This window comes from Nymphalis io, chromosome 10 (genome assembly GCF_905147045.1).
Source record: "Nymphalis io chromosome 10, ilAglIoxx1.1, whole genome shotgun sequence".
Lineage (NCBI taxonomy): Eukaryota > Metazoa > Arthropoda > Insecta > Lepidoptera > Nymphalidae > Nymphalis > Nymphalis io.
The window spans coordinates 5,770,613-5,789,102 of NC_065897.1; the positions used below are offsets into that span (position 1 = coordinate 5,770,613).

Sequence of the window (18,490 nt, forward strand, 5' to 3'; positions counted from 1 at the left end):
AGAGAAAAGGGTTAGTTTTTTATATTAATTATAACAATAATGTACTTTGGTGAATTTATTTTTTTATTTATATTTATATACATAATTCCTACAATATAATACATTATTAAATTCTATTAAAATGACATTCGTTGTAATATTTATATATATTATGCGTATAATCTACTCAACTATTGTGTTATAAAACGACTAAGTAAATCTTTAAATTTAAAGATCGTTAACATTCAATATAATTTTCGTAATACATAATATACGTAGGTATATAATATGAATTTATATAAAAAATAGGTAAATAAAAAAAATCGTTTATAAATGGAAACAGCCTTTGAATTTGCACAATTTTATTTAAATTCAGGTCTGTACTTTTAATTTTCTCCTATTGTTACGCTTTATAAAATATTCTTAAAACAATTTAAGAAAATTTATTTTGTTTGATTGTGATGAAATACGTGTATTTATGTATCTGTACAACTGATGAATAATTATATGAAAACACTCAATAAAGACGATTAATATTGCAATATACAATTATTTTTTGCTGTACGTGTAATTTTGTATGCTTGCAAAATATTAATATTTTAATATTATTTTTTTTTTAAAAATGTAAGAACCGCCAAACATTTAAATTATATAAATACTTATTGTATTAAAGCAAAAGTAAGGCAACATTTAAATGTCATCAGTGTCAATTCAACTCTCAGTTTCATAAAAAAAAAAATTAAAACCGATTAAACCCGTAAAGAAAAAAAAATTAAGTACATTATTTAAATTAAAGAAAAATTGAAAACGTTTCTTACATTTTACTACATAAGTGTCAAATAAGTTGACATACTTACTAATAATAAGGTACTCGTTACTACATTTAAAAGTATATTGTCAAGTCCATATTTTCACGATTTCGGTTCTATAACAAGGTGCCGTTTTTATGCTGATGATAAAACAATACATTTCATAACTTAAATCACAGTAAATATAGTATATTCAATCTCTTCCGAAATTTAAAGTACGAATTGTGATAAAATTATATAATACGTCTGGGTTTTACCAAGTATACAATATGTGTAATGATAAATATATATAACTATAGTCGACTCCAATGGAGAAGTAAAGATAAATAAACAAATTTGAATTACAAGACACCATTGGTCGAGATCTAAAATAATCGATGGTATTCATTATGAACTTTGCAAATTGTTTGTTTATATTTATTTCTATTTTTGGAATAAATAGTATACATATTAGTTGTCATTTTTTTTTGTTTTTTAATACAATTAAAGTAATACACCAAAGATCAAATAAATATATATATTTAACATATTTAGAAGACATATTTATTCACAAAAATCAATAAAGCTTAGTATTGTGATTTCATTTAAAGTATTATCATGAGTCAATTAATATATTAAATAGAAATTGTATAATGTTCTTATCATCTAGTTGTGCAGGTACATTTAATAATATCTATTATTATACTCCTGTTTAACAGGACCAATATTTTTCAAACCAACGATACACCTAAATTATGTCATTTTTCATTACTATAGTAATTTTCTTTTAAGCATTTGGTCCTTTTTGAAATATGAAGACATTTTTTATTTAAGTAGAATCACCTTGTTTTTTTATAATATATTACTTTTATCATTTTTTTCCCTTGTTATTTTTATTTTTTGTATAAATACCGTCCATACCCTTACCAAACGGAGATTCGCCATTTGTTGTTAAATAATACGATCCTTGAGCACTGAAAGAGAGAAAATAAGTTAGTTTATTATAAAGAAGATCCTAATAATTTATATTAGCAATTGCGTCACATCCAATATTGTAGATTAATAAATTTAATTATTTTCGTTATTTAACTATTACGCTTATCTATTAGGGCTTTATCTAGAAATGTTGATTAGTGATTAGTTAAGCAATGCTGTGTCTTGTTTTTCAAATGTCAAATCAATGATGATAGAAAGAGAGAATTTAGTGCTTAACTGAACGCTTAACTTGTTTTCCGAAAACAAAATTTATAAGTAAGTCTAATAATTTTAAAGGAGTTCATTTGTTTGTGTACATTTTCTTTTAGCACGATAGATACATTAGGTCGTACAGGATCGAATAATGTTATAAAAAAAAAGATAGTCAAGATAACAGACTGATATAACCTCGTATCACAATCCGCTCCCATGTACACCATTCCAACTTCTGGTGTGGGATTTTCTCTAAATTTATGATACGAATCAGCTGGTGATGCTGGAAATGCTTCTGGGTTCCGCACAGACTCAGCGTAGAATTTCCACGACCGCCAATGGCTGCAAAGATCTGTGAAAATTTTAGTTACGTATTAATCAACTAAGTGATCCACAAGGTCCAGACAGCAAATATGAAATAATTTACGAAGCAATTTGTCTCTTAATTTTAATTTATACTAATATAATGAAGGTGAAGAGTTTGTTTGATTTTCTTTTTTGTACGTTTTAATCTTTGGAATTGAAATTTGATAGCCCTGTTGGCATATATACAGTACGGTAACAGCCTGTTAATGTTTCACTGCTGGACTAATGCCTCCTCTCCCTTTTGAGGAGAAGGTTTGGAGCTTATTCCACCACGCTGCTCCAATGCGGGTTGGTAGAATACACATATGAATTTCAATGAAATTAGACACATGCAGGTTTCCTCACGATGTTTTCCTTCACCGTCAAGCACGAGATAAATTATAAACACAAATTAAGCACATGAAAATTCAGTGGTGCTTAACCGAGTTTGAACCCACGATCATCGGCTAAGATTCACGCGGTCTAACCACTAAGCCAACTCGGCTTACATATATAAAGTGAGTTTATTTTCTTTATACGTTTCTCTCGGTAATTGTTGTTGAAAAAAACAGTTTAATTTACATCATTTATAGCATATAGCCTTCGCTTCAATTTAAAAACAGAACCTATTTATTACAACACCAAGGAAACGACTTATTTTTTCAATTTATAACATTTTTTATTATAATTTTAACGATGATTATAGGCTATATAACAACATGTTACGACAACCAAGAACTGAGTCGTGATTCGCCGAAATCACGACTTTTACGATTAGCTAGTCAAGCATATATTTGTAACTAATCGCATGATAATTTAATTTAAAATTAAATTTAAACATACATATTTTATGCTTACTATCGTCAGACAAGGGCATTGGGGCGAATCGTGGGCATCCTGGCTGGATACTCTTTCCACCGTTCGGCCAAAAGTCTGCTGTGCCAGTGCGGACAGGTGCACCGTAGCCTCCAGCATCAGTATGTATCACATCCACAAATTCTGCGTCCTTATCTGTGACATGATCCATTACTACACCGTCTGGATAAAAAGCGGGAAACGCTGGGTCAAGTGCTGTTACCCTAAAACAATATACGGTACGGAATAAACGTTAAAGACGATGTTTATTTATTTATTTATAATAGGTAGACGGACTGGCAAATGGGCCATCTAATGGTAAATGGTGACTGCCACCCATAACTGTCCGTGTTGTAAGAAACATTAACCATTCCTTAAACCACAAATGCTTCACCAACCCTGGGTACTAAGACGCCTGCCTGTAATTACATCGATTCACCCAATCTTCAAACTGGAATACAACAATACTAATTGTGCTGCTTAGCGATAGAATAAGTGGTGAATACTTACCCATATGGGCTTGCACAAGGCACTATCGCCAAGTAAATATCTTATATAAAGTAAATAACTTTCAATAGTCGTTTTTTCGATGATATCTAGTCTTCTACGAAATAAATCATGTTCAAGTAGCTTATTTTAAAGATCTTATAAACGTATTAAACGAAAACGTAAGTAATTGATCTCAGACGATCTGGTCGAACAGTACTTGCCCTGATAAGTGAATATTGGATCCTATCTCATGTAGATACGATTTAAACTTCCAAAGCATATTTTTTTTTAAATATATCAATGCTATCCAAAAATAATGTAGTCATCGTCGTTATTTCTATAGTTTTTTAGGTGCAGCTCAATGGAAAAATAAATAGCCTGCCCAATTATACATTAATGAACATACAATTTTTTGTTTGGAAAGACCTTGAAAAAAAACTATAAAAATATTATTCAATGTTAATTTCAGAATAATTCCAATGGAAGTGATTAGTGTTTTAATTTTTGAATCGTTACAATAGAAAATTTTCAAATTCAAGCCATTTTTTTTTAATCCAAATACAAGTTAAATAATGCCACCAAATACAAAAGTATTTTTTTGTTTTTGAAATCATGAATATTAAATACCTTTTGATAGTTTTGTTATATTTATTTTTGAGTTCTCTCGCTAAGTAACCAGCTACGTGACTTCCAAGTGAATGTCCAATAATCTGCATTTTATCAATTTGTAGACCTGATTCTATTAGAGTATTTATATGTTCTGCGGAAGCAACACCGACCTGCGTATATAAAAATATAGTTTTACATAAGCCACATAAGGAAATACAATTATTTAGCTTGTGTTTTATGATAGGAAATAGTAATAACAAATTAATAGAATAATTACCTTTTTAGTATTTCTTGCGGCGTTAACTAAATAAGAGCCATGAGCCATATTGGACCAGTCTAGTAATATAATATTTGTTGCCGGTCTCGATTCTAAGTACGCATTCACCATGACCTGTAATTAGATAATAATTATATAATAATAATATTTATATAATGGATACCTTAACATTATCTGTTTTGTGTTGTTGCATGACGGCTTTAGACAATTCAAGGCTTTAGTTGGCTTACGGTACGTTTTTGAAAGGCATTCAATGTTCGAAAAATAACATTATATATGTTATACATGCGAACTCTTTTTATTAAATTTTTGATTGAGCCGTGAAAACGTAATTGATTCTGTTGACATTTGGTACGCAGTAAGTTTGAACTCTAGGACCCTAAGGTCGGACATAGGCTACTTTTTTTTATTCCTAACACCTGCGGGCGTGGGCGGAAACTTGATGTTTTTGTGTGTTGAGTAACACCAAATCAAATCCCAACAGAAAACAATAAGCTTTTACGTTAATATGCATTTAATCAAACTTTATTTTGCTAAAACTTCAAGGTGTTGCTATTAAAAAAATATATGGAATGAAATAGCTTATGCCAATCCTATTGTTTAAAATTATTTTGAAATCTTAAAATTAGAACAAAAGATTGAATTAATTATTTTGCAATGTTGCATATTTTGCATAAACAACATTTCTCACTAAGGTTCCTAAATCTCAGAATATTAATATTAATTTAAGGTTTCTTTGGGGTTATTAAGGAAATAAAAGGCATACCTGTACACTTTCTTGCTGTGCGGTTTCTATAAAGCCATGTATGTAAAGGACGGTGGGATTACTGTTTTCGAAGCCTTTAACCTCAAGCAGTCGACTTGCTTGGCTAAGCGGTATGTCCACATATTCTTCGAATAAGTTTCTGAAAAAAAAAGTAACAGCCCGTAGAGGTCACTATTTAAATAAATGAAAGATAGAAAGATATCTTTTTTTAGAGAATTACACTTCTGTACCTAAATTTAAATTACCTTAAAATTAACGTAATATCTAACTACACACTAACACTAACACTATCGAGCAGAGCGCCCAGTGGGAAAGGTCCCTGATTATCGCAACTCTATCTAGCAGTCATGGAATGAATGTAATTGAATATATCATTTACATATTATTACCTCCAGGCCGCGTGGATTAGCCTTTAGCGACTTAGACCTTGCCGTATTTAAAGGCTTTTATAACAAATGTATTAAGAAGAAAGATCTAGAACATAATACTTGTCTTCTTTTTTTTTGTTTTAAATGTTTCCGCCGCTTAAATCATTTTAAACGCAAACAGCAGCTTGATTCCTGTCGCGTTTAATGAATTCCACGCTTTTTTATTCATTAAATTTTATATTTTATTTATCAAATATTAAATAATAAAATATATGTACATACCCATTATAAAAACGTAAATATATATCTTCGATTCGATTTGTTCTATCTGGTAAAATTCCTGAAAATAAAATAGAAAAACAATATTTAAAATGATCAAAATTATGAATTTAACTCATTTTATGAAAAGTCACAACTTATATTAATGTGTTCCAGAAGGATTTGAGTTTTTACCCCCAATGCTTTTCCAATGCAAGTTGTTTCATATTTCATATAAATGTGAATTCCATCCGACACGTCATGCGAGTTTCCTTACGATGTTTACATGTTTCCTTCACCAGCGAGTAGGAGATGAATTATTAGAAACAAAATTTATATCGCATATGGATTATTTCCGCCTACTCAAATGTGTAAAACATTTATTTTTTATCAAGAAAATAAGAAGCATTAATTTATTAAATCAAAAACATACCAGGTGAAATAAAATTAAATATTCCGATTTGATCGATATTTTTCGCGTTGGCAATAAAAAAAATATGTTGAAAAATAAAAAGAATGTTACAAAAGACGTCCATTGTAGTACAATCGAATTTCATTTATCTAGAAATTTATTCTTTTTCTTTTGAATCACAGTCTTTAACTTAAAACGATCATTTGACAATATGTTCGCATGTCTAAATAACGATTTACAATTTCACTAATTTATATACTCCGATTTGTAGGTGAGTTAAAGATCTAATTCCGTATAATAGATGTATATTACTTTTGATCTATTTGACCTTAACTATGACGTCTTAAGCTGCAATTGTAACAATCATAATCAGCTTATTATTTACTTACCTAAACATTCTCATTACATATCACAGATGATTACAACAGATAATAAAGGTAATATGACGTTGGTAGTTTTGATTAAATAAAAAAAAAATACTCCAAAAATTCGCCTTAACGTACGCTTCAAATAACGTACATTTTGTCCCCCTACTTAGAACATAAAAAAAAAGAATATTTTCCGAAAAGATGCATTTATTCTTACGATGTTTTCCTACCCCACCGAGCATGAGATGAATTGTAAATATAAATAAACACTTGAAGAACCACTTGGTCCACGTGTAACATGTATTTGTACGCGCAATTAAATTATGTTTAATAAATAAACAAGTTAAACGATAACAAGCAACTTATAACTGGAATCGTGATTTTCATAACACATTAATCACCAGTGGTAGTAGAGGCGTTAAATGTCAGAAACTATTAAGTGACATTCACTATTCGTACGTATAGTAGTAGTAGTAGTAGTAGTAGTATATATATATATATATATATATATAGTATATATATATATAAGTCGCTTGTCAACAATTCACGGGTGAGGAATTAAGTTAATCCCTAAAAAAATAGCACTGTTGGTACAAGAAAAAATATATATAAACAAGTTAAAAAGCAAATAAAATATTTGAAATGTTTGCCGACAGAACTCTAAAATCTCTTATAATATTATCATACTAGATAAAATGCCCATATATCTATCATCTGCATTATCTGTATTAACAATAATGTGCTGTTAATTTATTTACTGAGAAAAAAAAAATTAGTAATTTATTCCATGCAAGATAAAAATCGATAACAATGACGTTTAAATCCGGTAGAAAGATAAATGTTTATTTGTTTTGTACTATTCTCTTCGTTTTTAACGAATTCCTTTTAAACTATATTTATTACAAAACGATAGTTTTAAGATATTTAAATAAAAATGTATATAATTATTAATTCTTATTAAATTTTAAATATAGAAGTTAGGTAAAATCTTTGAAAGACGAAATACGATGGTTAATACCAGAAATATTATAATGAAGTACCTTTTATTTTATTTTTTAATTGTTTCATCGAAGGGAAGCCGATAAAACCTTTAGCAATATACAGTAGACTATTAATTAGCATTCGTTATAAATAACGTGTACATTTTTACAATTCTATCTTTTGATATATTTATCATTGAATAATAATGTACTATAGTACTAAAATAAATTATTATTCAATGCGGAAAATAAAATTTCTTAATAATTCTATACACATAATAAAAATGTAACTGATCACTGTCTGTACATGGCAGATATACGAGTAAAACTATTATCGGGGGTCTTTATCAACGCAATATAACCCAAAACTAACTAAATAACTTTGTAAGTTAAAATTTATAGGTTAGGTATGTAGTGCGTTTCGTTACCGCATATATTTTTCTCATGGTTTTATTAATTTCATACTTAGTCGGTTAATAATTTATCGGTATTTAATTTATCGGAATAAGCTGAGATGGCCCAGTAGTTAGAACGCGTGAATCTTAATCGATGATCGTGGGTTCAAGCCCGGGCAAGTACCACTGCGTTTTCATGTGCTTAATTTGGGCTTATAATTCATCTCTTGGTTGACGGTGAAGGAATACATTGTGAGGAAACCTGCATGTGTTTAATTTCACTGAAATTGAGCCACATGTGTATTCCACCAACCCGCATCCGAGCAGCGTGGTGGATAAATTCCATACCTTCGCCACAAGGAGAGCCCTTAGCCCAGCAGTGGGACGTTCACAGGCTGGTAATGTAATACTCAGTCGGTTAGTTCATAATAAATACTTATTTTTTTAATACACCGATTTACTTTTTAGTTTTAAAAGGACACCATTCCCTGTAAAGTTATCGTTTGCAGCCCTAATAAATAAAGCGAATGGAAAGACAATTAAGTATGTCGGAATCGATTTAAGGGAATGCTGTTTTTCTCATGGCCAATTGGCCAGTATGTTGCCTTCTCTAGATCCGGGTGCGGCGGAAACTAATGCAAACATCCCAATAATATAAAAAAGTTGTATATAGTGAAATATTATAAGTCTGCTCTTAGCAATTTCTTTAAGTTACGCGGGTAAAACCATGGGCACAGCTAGTTAAGAATATATTTGTTATTTAACATTCAAAATAAACCAAGGTTGTATAAGCAATTAAATGTCTCCTTGAAATATATTTGCAACTAAAATTATAAAACTATATTCATTAAAAATTTTACAATATAACTATATTCATTAAAAATTTTACAATTAACAAAAAGGTATAAATACTTTAATGACGCCTGTTATACTCTTCTCCTTGCCTCCGACGTTGAAGTAAGCATTTGCATTTCTAAGATCAAGCACCTTAGGGCTTCTGACCTAGATTTTATATTTAAAATTTCTTTTTTAACCTCTTTCTACTAAACAAGATTTACATCATGTTTTAACGAGCAAAAGTTTTATTTCTTTAATATGTTAAATGTTTATTATTATTTATTAAATTTCATTTCTAGTTTAATTTAAACTAATTATATATATTAACTGGTAGTCAGATAACACGAGAATAAGTAATGAAAAAATATATAATAAAAGAAAATTAAAAGTCTGTAATTTATATCCCACGGCTGGGCAAAGATCTACTCGGCTCTCGAGCTCTAGATCGGCTCGGCAGATTTGGTGGAAGTGCATGCTTGGGTTTGAGCCCGCAATCTGTAGTTAATAATCACGTCTGCTAACCACTGGGCTATCTTGGCTGATTAAGTATGCATTTTATAATATGAAATATTAAGATAAAACTTTTTATGTTCTAACAAATACAGGTTATTCTTGACTGCCTCGTTGGTCTAGTGGCTAGATATAAGGTCGCAGCCCCGAGGTCCTGGGTTCAAATCCCAAGTCAGGCCAATAAAAAGTTATTAGGTTTTTCTGTCTAAAATTCTCAGTTGCAGCCCGGAGTCTAGAAGCTCGCTGTGTGTACATTCCCGTACCTCGGAAAGCACACAAAGCCGTTGGTCCTGCGCCTGAATTCTTTCCGTTCGTGTCGGATTGCCATCCCATCGGATTATGAGAGTTAGGGAATAGAAAGTGCACCTGTGTTTGCGTACACTATAATATGTTCTGCGCAGTGGGCTAACCTCTCTTAAGATTGGCCGCCGTGGCCAAAATAGGTCTTGAGGTTGTATGTTTGTATGTGTAAGTAAACATTCAAGCAATTAGATTATTGGCATATGAACATACGAGATAAACAAAGTAAAATTCCTTTTTTTATTTAAATATTATACTATCTACCCGTCCCGACTACACCGTTCTCGGTTTTTCGACGGTCAGACTAAAACGCGAAATACTAACCGCTTAAAATTTAAATCACAAAAATACAAAGAAAAATATTTATTCGGAACCTTCGCAAGCATACCCAAAAATGAATAGTTTAGGAACATATGGAGGACAAACATATACTTTAATTTATTATATTATAAATATTGCAAAAGAATAAGGCTAAATGGGTTGGTAAGAAGTCATCGGAGCTTACAAACATAGACCCTTTAAAATATACCTACTATTCAATACACCGACAATATGCCGCCAACATGGTATAACACAATATCGTTCGTGCTGGTAATCACTGACTTTTCTTTAAATCGGAACACGTCAAGTATTGATGTTTGAAGCTAGAATAATTGACGAGACTAGTCTCCAGTTGGTAGTTGGGCATGCAATGAGCCACACAGACACACACACAAAGTTAAGTTACCGATAAGGCACAGTATTATTTTTTTTTTTTTATAGAATAGGAAGGTGGACGAGCATATGGGCCACCTAATGGTAAGTGGTCACCAAACGCCCTTAGACATTGGCATTGTAAGAAATGTCAACCATCGCTTATAGCCAATGCGCCACCAACCTTGGGAACTAAGATTTTATGTCCCTTGTGCCTGTAATTACACTGGCTCACTCACCCTTCAAACCGGAACACAACAATATCAAGTATTGCTGTTTTGCGGTAGAATATCTGATGAGTGGGTGGTACCTACCCAGACGGGCTTGCACAAAGCCCTACCACCAGTATTTTTTATAATATTATAATATATAACAAAATTTAAAAAATCTAAACTAAAATACATGTAATTTATTCAGATAGGTGAGTTGCGAGCTCTTTTGAAACAATTTATAATATCAATTTTAATGTTTGAAATGTAGACTACCGAGAAGAACCGACATGAGACTTAATGTTACATAGGCAATTAAATACAACTGAATTATTATTTATCCTGCATATAAATCAACGAGTGTTAACATGCTTTTTTATAGTCTATATATTTTTTTATTATTTAATCAATGCTTTGCCTGAGTCCGTATTTCCTGATAGCTACAATGTTGGTGTCTTCAAATCCAGAGTAAACAGGTTTCTTATAGGTAAGCGTGCTACGTCCTAGACCGTGTCGATGCTTTACATCGGGCAAGTCAATGGTCAAACGCTGGCCTATCAATTATAAAAAAAAAATTAAATATTTCTTAACATGAGATTTAAATATTAGAAAAGCCACAGAAAAGGATGAATTGAATATACAAAAGTATACTATTTATTTTACATTATTTATTATAGGTTAAACAGCTCCCTCAGCTCCCATTCAGCTTATTAATAGATTATTAAGTAAGAAATCCCGAAGGGCACTAGAGTGGTGAGTGATAAATTGCAGTAGCGTAAATGATTGGACTGTGTCACGCTAGTAGCATTTTCAATAAAACGACACGACATAATATCGTTATCATAATATCACCAATTTTGGTACATCCTTTAATATCCTAAAAACTATCGGCCTTACTTGTAACCGGTGTTTAGCGGATGATTAGTTAAGCAATGCTGTCTTCTTCTTTAGAATGTAAAATCATTAATGACAGAAAGAGCGCAATCAATGTTTATCTAGACAGCTGCTAAGCAACGTTTATAAGTAAAATCGTATATTTATGAAGTATGTCCTAATACATGTGGGACAAAAATTTTCTATTTTTTTTTTACTATTTAGAGGCGTTCTAACAAACAAAATGAATATATCAAACATTTTTGGATTACGTTTGTAAGCGAGCGCTCTTCTGTTTAGAAAAGATAAAAATAAAAAGATACGCTTTAATGAAACATAATCATCAACATCGACCTTTTTCTTAACTATTTAATCTATTTTTATAACATGAAATACCAAAATTATTATTTATCGTACCTACAAGATGGTATAAAGAAGTTTATTCTGTGCAATCATTCTTATGGTAATTGATAGCTTTTATCGTAAAACAAAACCACTATAATGTATGAATATTTGTAACGATATCTATATTGATGGTTTATTTAATTAGTAATGGTATAAAAAATCATGACAGCAAGATAATATATATTATAAAATAATTTTCGCCTACGGCTTCGCCTGCGTTTTTGGGGTGTGTTAGGTAAAAAAAAAATGTCATATGTCCTGAATCGGGGTTCAAGATTGCATTTTATAAAATTTAATCAAAATCGGTTCATTAGTTTAGTCTTGAAAGCTTAACAGCAGTCAAAGTTACTTTTATAGTATTAGTATACATAATACTTAAATTGTATATAAGTGTAACGAAATATATTTAAAAAAAGAATAATAACAATCTTATTATTATCAAATATATAACGGTATTATTGTCTTGGTAATGGTGTTTTATCTTATCACTCAAATAAATCATACATTATATGTTTACACTAACAATCTTACAGTCAGTAAGGGCAAAGGCTCCGCTTATACGTAGAAGGTGCGTTTTTTTATTTAAAAAAATAAAATTAATTAATGCAGTATTTCAGTCCGTGTTCATAGCGTTACGCTTTACATTTTATAATCTTTCTTAATTAGTGGGATATCATATGCGAATTTTATTTTTCAAATCGCCCTGATATATTTAGATAAGCGTTCAAACAAACAAACTCTTCAGCTTTACATAATACTATTAGACTAAGCTGCAAATATAATTTTAAAATATATTATTTGAATTTATGTAACAATATATTACGATCGTCTAAACTTATGGGAAAAATCACAGATTGGAATGAAATGCAGATCTTATTGACTGACGCATTCAAGCAGATGTATATTGAACTTATATGTATGGTGTTTTAATTATATGCTAAGTGGAACGAGCAAGCAGGCTGTACCAAGTGAATATTGATCCGCTCTAAGGTTGCGTTGATTTAAAAATAATTCAAACAACTATTACTAAGTATATTATATTTCTAAATATTTTTATGGTGTTACATTATTAACTCCTATTTACATACATCCATAAGTAGTTAAAAAGAAAAGTTTTTTTACTCACTTTAAAAAATAAACTAGACATAAAATACTAAATATATAAAAAAAAATTATAGAATAGGAAGGCGGACGAGCATATGGGCCGTCTGATGGTAAGTGGTTACCAACACCATTGACATTGGCATTGTAAGAAATGTTAACCATCGCTTACATCGCCAATGCGCCACCAACCTTGGGAACTAAGATGTTATGGCCCTTGTGCCTGTAATTACACTGGATCACTCACCCTTCAAACCGGAACACAACAATACCACGTAACAACCTGTGAAAGTCCCACTGCTGGGCTAAAGGCCTCCTCTCCTCTTTTTGAGGAGAAGGTTTGGAGCTTATTCCACCACGCTGCTCAAATGCGGGTTGGTGGAATACACATGTGGCAGAATTTCAGTGAAATTAGACACATGCAGGTTTCCTCACGATGTTTTTTTTTCTTCACCGTAAAGCACGAGATTGTCTTACATAAACACAAATCCATAGACTATTCTGTAAAAACAAACTCAAAACTCACCTCAGATATCAAATGTCAGAAAGTGGAATGCGACATTGACCGTAATAATCATAACATTTCAAGAATACACGCATCAAAATTAAGTTGTTAAAATTTCACGGGTAAGTAATGAAGCGAACTCTTACAGAATAGCATTGCTGATCTTGGTATATATATATTTATATGTTATAATATATATATGTATATGAATATATTTAAGCCGATCAATCATGATATTATGTTGACATGTGTCTACGTTACTTTGATCAGCAGAATTTCTCCTTGTCATAATCGATTTGACATTCATTCATTCATTCAATTCTCCTTTGAGAATTTTATGAATTAAATATCTGTGTCTCGTATGACATTAGATTTCATTGCCATTTGTTTTTTACTAATGTAAGAACTTACTTGGTATCACTTGTTGGAAACTGATTTACGATGATATAAAATTTTGGTTGCGTATTATTAAAACTTTATAATAAATTAATTAATATAGTCAATGTCGTATATCACTTTGACATTTTACGATCATTTTCTGCGGTGAGCTTTGAGTTTGTTCTTATGAATACAGCTCTGATCTTGGTATATATATATGTAAATATATTCAAGGCAATTAATCGCGATACAGTCCAATACGTACCCATGTTACATTGACCATCAGAATTCAAGAAAACAAGTTTTCTATGTATAGCGATGTAAATGTAATTTATTTATTGCTCAACTTGAATGATTGACGTTGAAAGAATTTTGAACGAGTACAATTAGTTAACAGTTAATAATTATTGGATCATTAATATTATATAATTACGTTGTTATGTGCAGCAAAAATGACATTGACTTTAAGGCTGACCATATTTATAATTATGCGAATATATTCACGTGGATACAATATTAGAGATGAAAACGAGTTTTAAGCATATATTAAAACACGTTTCAAAGTGGTGTTTTTATTGAAAATATTAAATGAAAACATAATAACATAACAACATTGCATAATTAAACAATTTACTGTCGCCGATCACGTTTTATTTACATACAAAGCGCATTTCTTATATGTATAAATAAGATAAAATATATACATATATAAGGAGATTTTATGTACAACTAAATTAACACTATCATAGTATTTAAATAATATTCATTTTTTAAGTACATGTTTTATAACGAAATCTACATTGATTTTCAAGATAATTATTAAGCAGTGTAAGAAAGTCAAAATTAACTTTTTTGTTATCGTCTTAGTTTGAAAAAATATCTTTCTATAGATCATACATAAAAGTAAATCAAATTACGCGATTATATATATTCAGATTATCAAGGAATGATACGTTATAATCTTAGTAATGTCAATTATCCGTAACAGCCTGTGAATGTCCCACTGCTGGGCTAAAGGCCTCCTCTCCTCTTTTTGAGGAGAAGGTTTGGAGCTTATTCCACCAATGCGGGTTGGTAGAATTCACATGTGGCAGAACTTCAGTGAAATTAGACACATGCAGGTTTCCTCACGATGTTTTCCTTCACCGTAAAGCACGAGATGAATTATAATCACAAATTAAGCACATGAAAATTCAGTGGTGCTTGCCCGGGTTTGAACCCACGATCATCGGTTAAGATTCACGCGTTCTTACCACAGGGCCATCTCGGCTTTTCATTCGGCTGTCAATTATCATTAGATGTAAATTCTTAGTAACCTGGAGATCTAACTAGCAATAATAATTGAACATGTTTATAATAGATCGAAAATGTATGCAGACAGACAAAGAACATTGCAAAACCACCAGAATATTTAAAATTTTAAATTAGGACCCAGACGATGTTCACTTATTTATGTCATAAATGTACATTAGTCTTCGGGTATAATTATTGAGATTTGAAAAACTAAAAACAATAATAATAATAAGCTGGATTGATTTGGCTTTGAATTAATATCGAAATGTTTAGTAAATTGTGATAGTCTTAAAATAATAAGACACTTGAAAAAAGAGCGGGTAATATAATTGAAAATTTTGTTTTTTTTTTTTAAACATTCGAATGTCAAAATATTGTCACTCACTTACGATTAACGGATGTCTACTTATAAACTGCCGTAAGTTTGTGGCTGAGATTAATAATCATATTTAAATAAAATCAATTATACACTTACATAATTATATTGGCCATAAATATTTGTTTAACGTAATCTTGTTGCTTGGAAACATACTTGTAAAAATATATTTTACAAGTATGTTTTAGAATTATTTTGATTTTATTGTATAAGAAGGAATGCAGACTAAAATAGAGACTTAAACATTAAAAAGAAACAAATAATATGCTTTTTTATAATGAATACTTACGGACATTGTAATAATGTTGAAGTAATCGACTAATTAATATTCTCTGTTTAAAATACTGAAAATACATCAGTTCGAAACAAACGGTTGAATTGTTTTAATAACAACGAAGCTTACAAATCATGTGTAATAACTCGTGAATGTACGCTTATTACAGCTGGCCTCATGATGCATGATTGAATATGCGTTAGTATAAGTACTCTTAAAAACTATTTCTTTATTGCTTTAAATATAAATAGTATTTTTATATCAATTCGAAAAGCAGGGTTACTTATTTTATATTACCAAAATTGTAGGAGATTTTTTATACTACAGTTTCTAACATTTTAGTTCAACCAAGATTGCTTAGTTAATGCGCTATTATTTTTAAATTTTTCTTTAATAACAAAATTCAATAATGAGCGCTTACGTTGTAGAGCGACTCTACCATCTATAATTTTAATTAATATACACACATTATTTTTATATACGTATTTATTATATATGCAAATCGATATAAGCGATGGTTATCATATAAATTATTAATGCTATGTTAATACTAATACTTGTATAAGGAAATCTAGCCTTCAGCATTTGGTCGCAGAATAATAATTATATTATATTAAGCATATTGTGCGCACATTATATATATAGTATAATTATAGTACAAGCGTAAGTCTTATAAATCAGTTTAAGAGATTAGATATAAAGATTGTTACCGAATATCGCAACAGTTCCGCATTACCGTTACTTTTTTTCAATGTCATTGACTGGCCGAATATGTTTTGCTATTACCTGTCAAGACCAAGACCACGTGTTACGAGAACTACCGAAGACGCCACGAAAACGTACGAACGCGAACGTAAATAGTTGAGGGCATTCAGCCATACTACACTCAAACATTCACTGTGCGATTTTATTGCCAAATATCGGTCTAAATACCTTTTCGTATTCATTTTAACTATTAATTAATCAGTCAATTATTGTATAGTTCAATGTTTCATCACTTTTTTTCAACATCAGTGAATGAGTTGTGCTCTAGTGGCTTAAATAGTTTTCGCGGTAAAATTTATACTTGAAAATATTGCGTTAAAAAATTTCGGCACGACAATTTAGTACGTTGGAATGTTTAATGTATTAATTGAGGATGTCGTGATTACTAGTTCCGTACCTGTGCCCCACCAGTATCGTTTCCAGCCGACTGCCACCGCGCGGAACATGGCGTCGCGTCCAACACCGACAGCGACTCGCGGCTAACTGATTTAGTAACTTACATTTTCTTGCCGAATTATTACATACAATACAATTAAAAATGTCAAAAAAATTATATATCACACATTAAGATGTAATTAATAATGCGACATTTATAATAGTTGATAAAAAATCTTTTCAAAGTAGATAGTACATTAATTTTCGTTCTTATCAAAGTACCTATGAAGGCTTTTACATCCTGACTCAATTAATCTCTAATTAGTAACGAGAGTGCTCTCAATGTTGAGGGGATTTCACATCGCAGCCTGTCACCAAAGTAAATGGAAATCTGACAGCTTGTTCGGTGTCAGTACTGTTGATATTTAGGTCATCCAGCCATATAGAATAGACGTAGGGCGAAGAGTCTGTACTACACGCGTCATAATAGATGATCATTATTCAACTTGCCTTATTAAGTCTTTCTATTACTTTTCCTAATATTAAAAACTATCACATGCTCTTATCATATTTTACCTCAATGAATAAATGTTGAGAAGAGGTCAAGGCGTCTGTTAAGAAAATATGTTTGTAATTTATGTATTTCCTTCAAATGATTTATTCAGGTATATTATTGATATGCTTTGTAGATGTTAATTTCCCGATAACAAGATGAGCCTATATCTTTAAGTTAACTAATATATCTGGACAAAGTATAAGTGGTAATTTTATTTTAAGCATTAGGACATAAAAATATTTTTTATCAATTATGCTTGCAGTTAGTTTGACCTAATTGTATGTTATTTCACTTAATATTAATAAGGAATTGATCCTTATCTGCAGCGATTTTTTTTTGTTTTTGATAAATATTTAATATTTTCATTTAATAAAGCAAAAAAAAAAGACTTTTCAGCTAAGATTATTGCATGAAAAAAATCTTTTCATATAGGTAGATTTAGGAATGTTAAACTATGCTTAGACCAATAACTTAAATATGAGATGTTCAATAATATGTTATTTTTTAGTTTAACTACGATTTTTTTTAATTGTATTATAATTCGTAGGAAATGAAGTTTTACATGGAGGAGGTTTTTAGTGTCGGACATCTAGTGGACGATCAATAAAAGCGCCTGAAGTGGACATATAGCAATGTCTCGTGCCAGCGTCATTTTGTCGTTTCATACTGTTTAACAGGCTCGCTCATAGGTGGCCCTATTATAACGTTTTGTTTAAAAGAATAAATTGCACATTATTTTTCATATTTGTGATGTTGAGATGTTTTTCTCATTATTTATTTATTATTAATATAGAAGATTTAGCTTAAAGAAATGATTGACGGCAGATGTGAAATACTGAAATTGATGGTTACTGTAAAAAATCTTATTAAAGTATAACAATTAAATTAAATAAATTTTCCTTATTGTTATAAAGCAACGAAATAATACATAATTACATATAAGTACATACAAGGGCGCAGAGA

The 18,490-nt window shown here is 30.4% G+C and overlaps 1 protein-coding gene across 4 annotated transcripts; it reads right to left on the minus strand.

The window, feature by feature from the left end:
* Positions 1-857: 857 nt before the first annotated feature.
* LOC126771324 (inactive pancreatic lipase-related protein 1-like) lies at positions 858-17,091 on the minus strand. Of its 4 annotated transcripts, none has more exons than XM_050491169.1 (8): positions 16,994-17,091; positions 5,947-6,004; positions 5,297-5,435; positions 4,531-4,644; positions 4,272-4,423; positions 3,159-3,379; positions 2,151-2,307; positions 858-1,741 (listed from the first exon to the last, which is right to left on the minus strand). In XM_050491169.1, the coding sequence occupies exons 1-8, from the start codon at positions 17,040-17,042 to the stop codon at positions 1,639-1,641; spliced, it is 993 nt and encodes a 330-aa protein (XP_050347126.1). In that variant the 5' UTR covers positions 17,043-17,091; the 3' UTR covers positions 858-1,638. The 4 variants fall into 4 exon arrangements, with proteins under 4 accessions (XP_050347126.1, XP_050347125.1, XP_050347124.1 ...); XM_050491168.1 differs by having other exon boundaries at positions 3,144-3,379; XM_050491167.1 differs by lacking the exon at positions 16,994-17,091 and adding an exon at positions 6,356-6,549.
* Between the last annotated feature and the right edge of the window lie 1,399 nt (positions 17,092-18,490).

Bases quoted from the DNA above. Each gene is read 5' to 3' on its own strand.
- LOC126771324 (XM_050491166.1), bottom strand. From the start codon at position 6,479: ATGAAATTCGATTGTACTACAATGGACGTCTTTTGTAACATTCTTTTT. The intron at 6,005-6,355 runs GTATGTTTTTGA...TTTTATTTTCAG, and splicing joins ATTTAATTTTATTTCACCTG to GAATTTTACCAGATAGAACA. The intron at 1,742-2,150 runs GTTATATCAGTC...TCTCTCTTTCAG, and splicing joins GGAGCGGATTGTGATACGAG to TGCTCAAGGATCGTATTATT.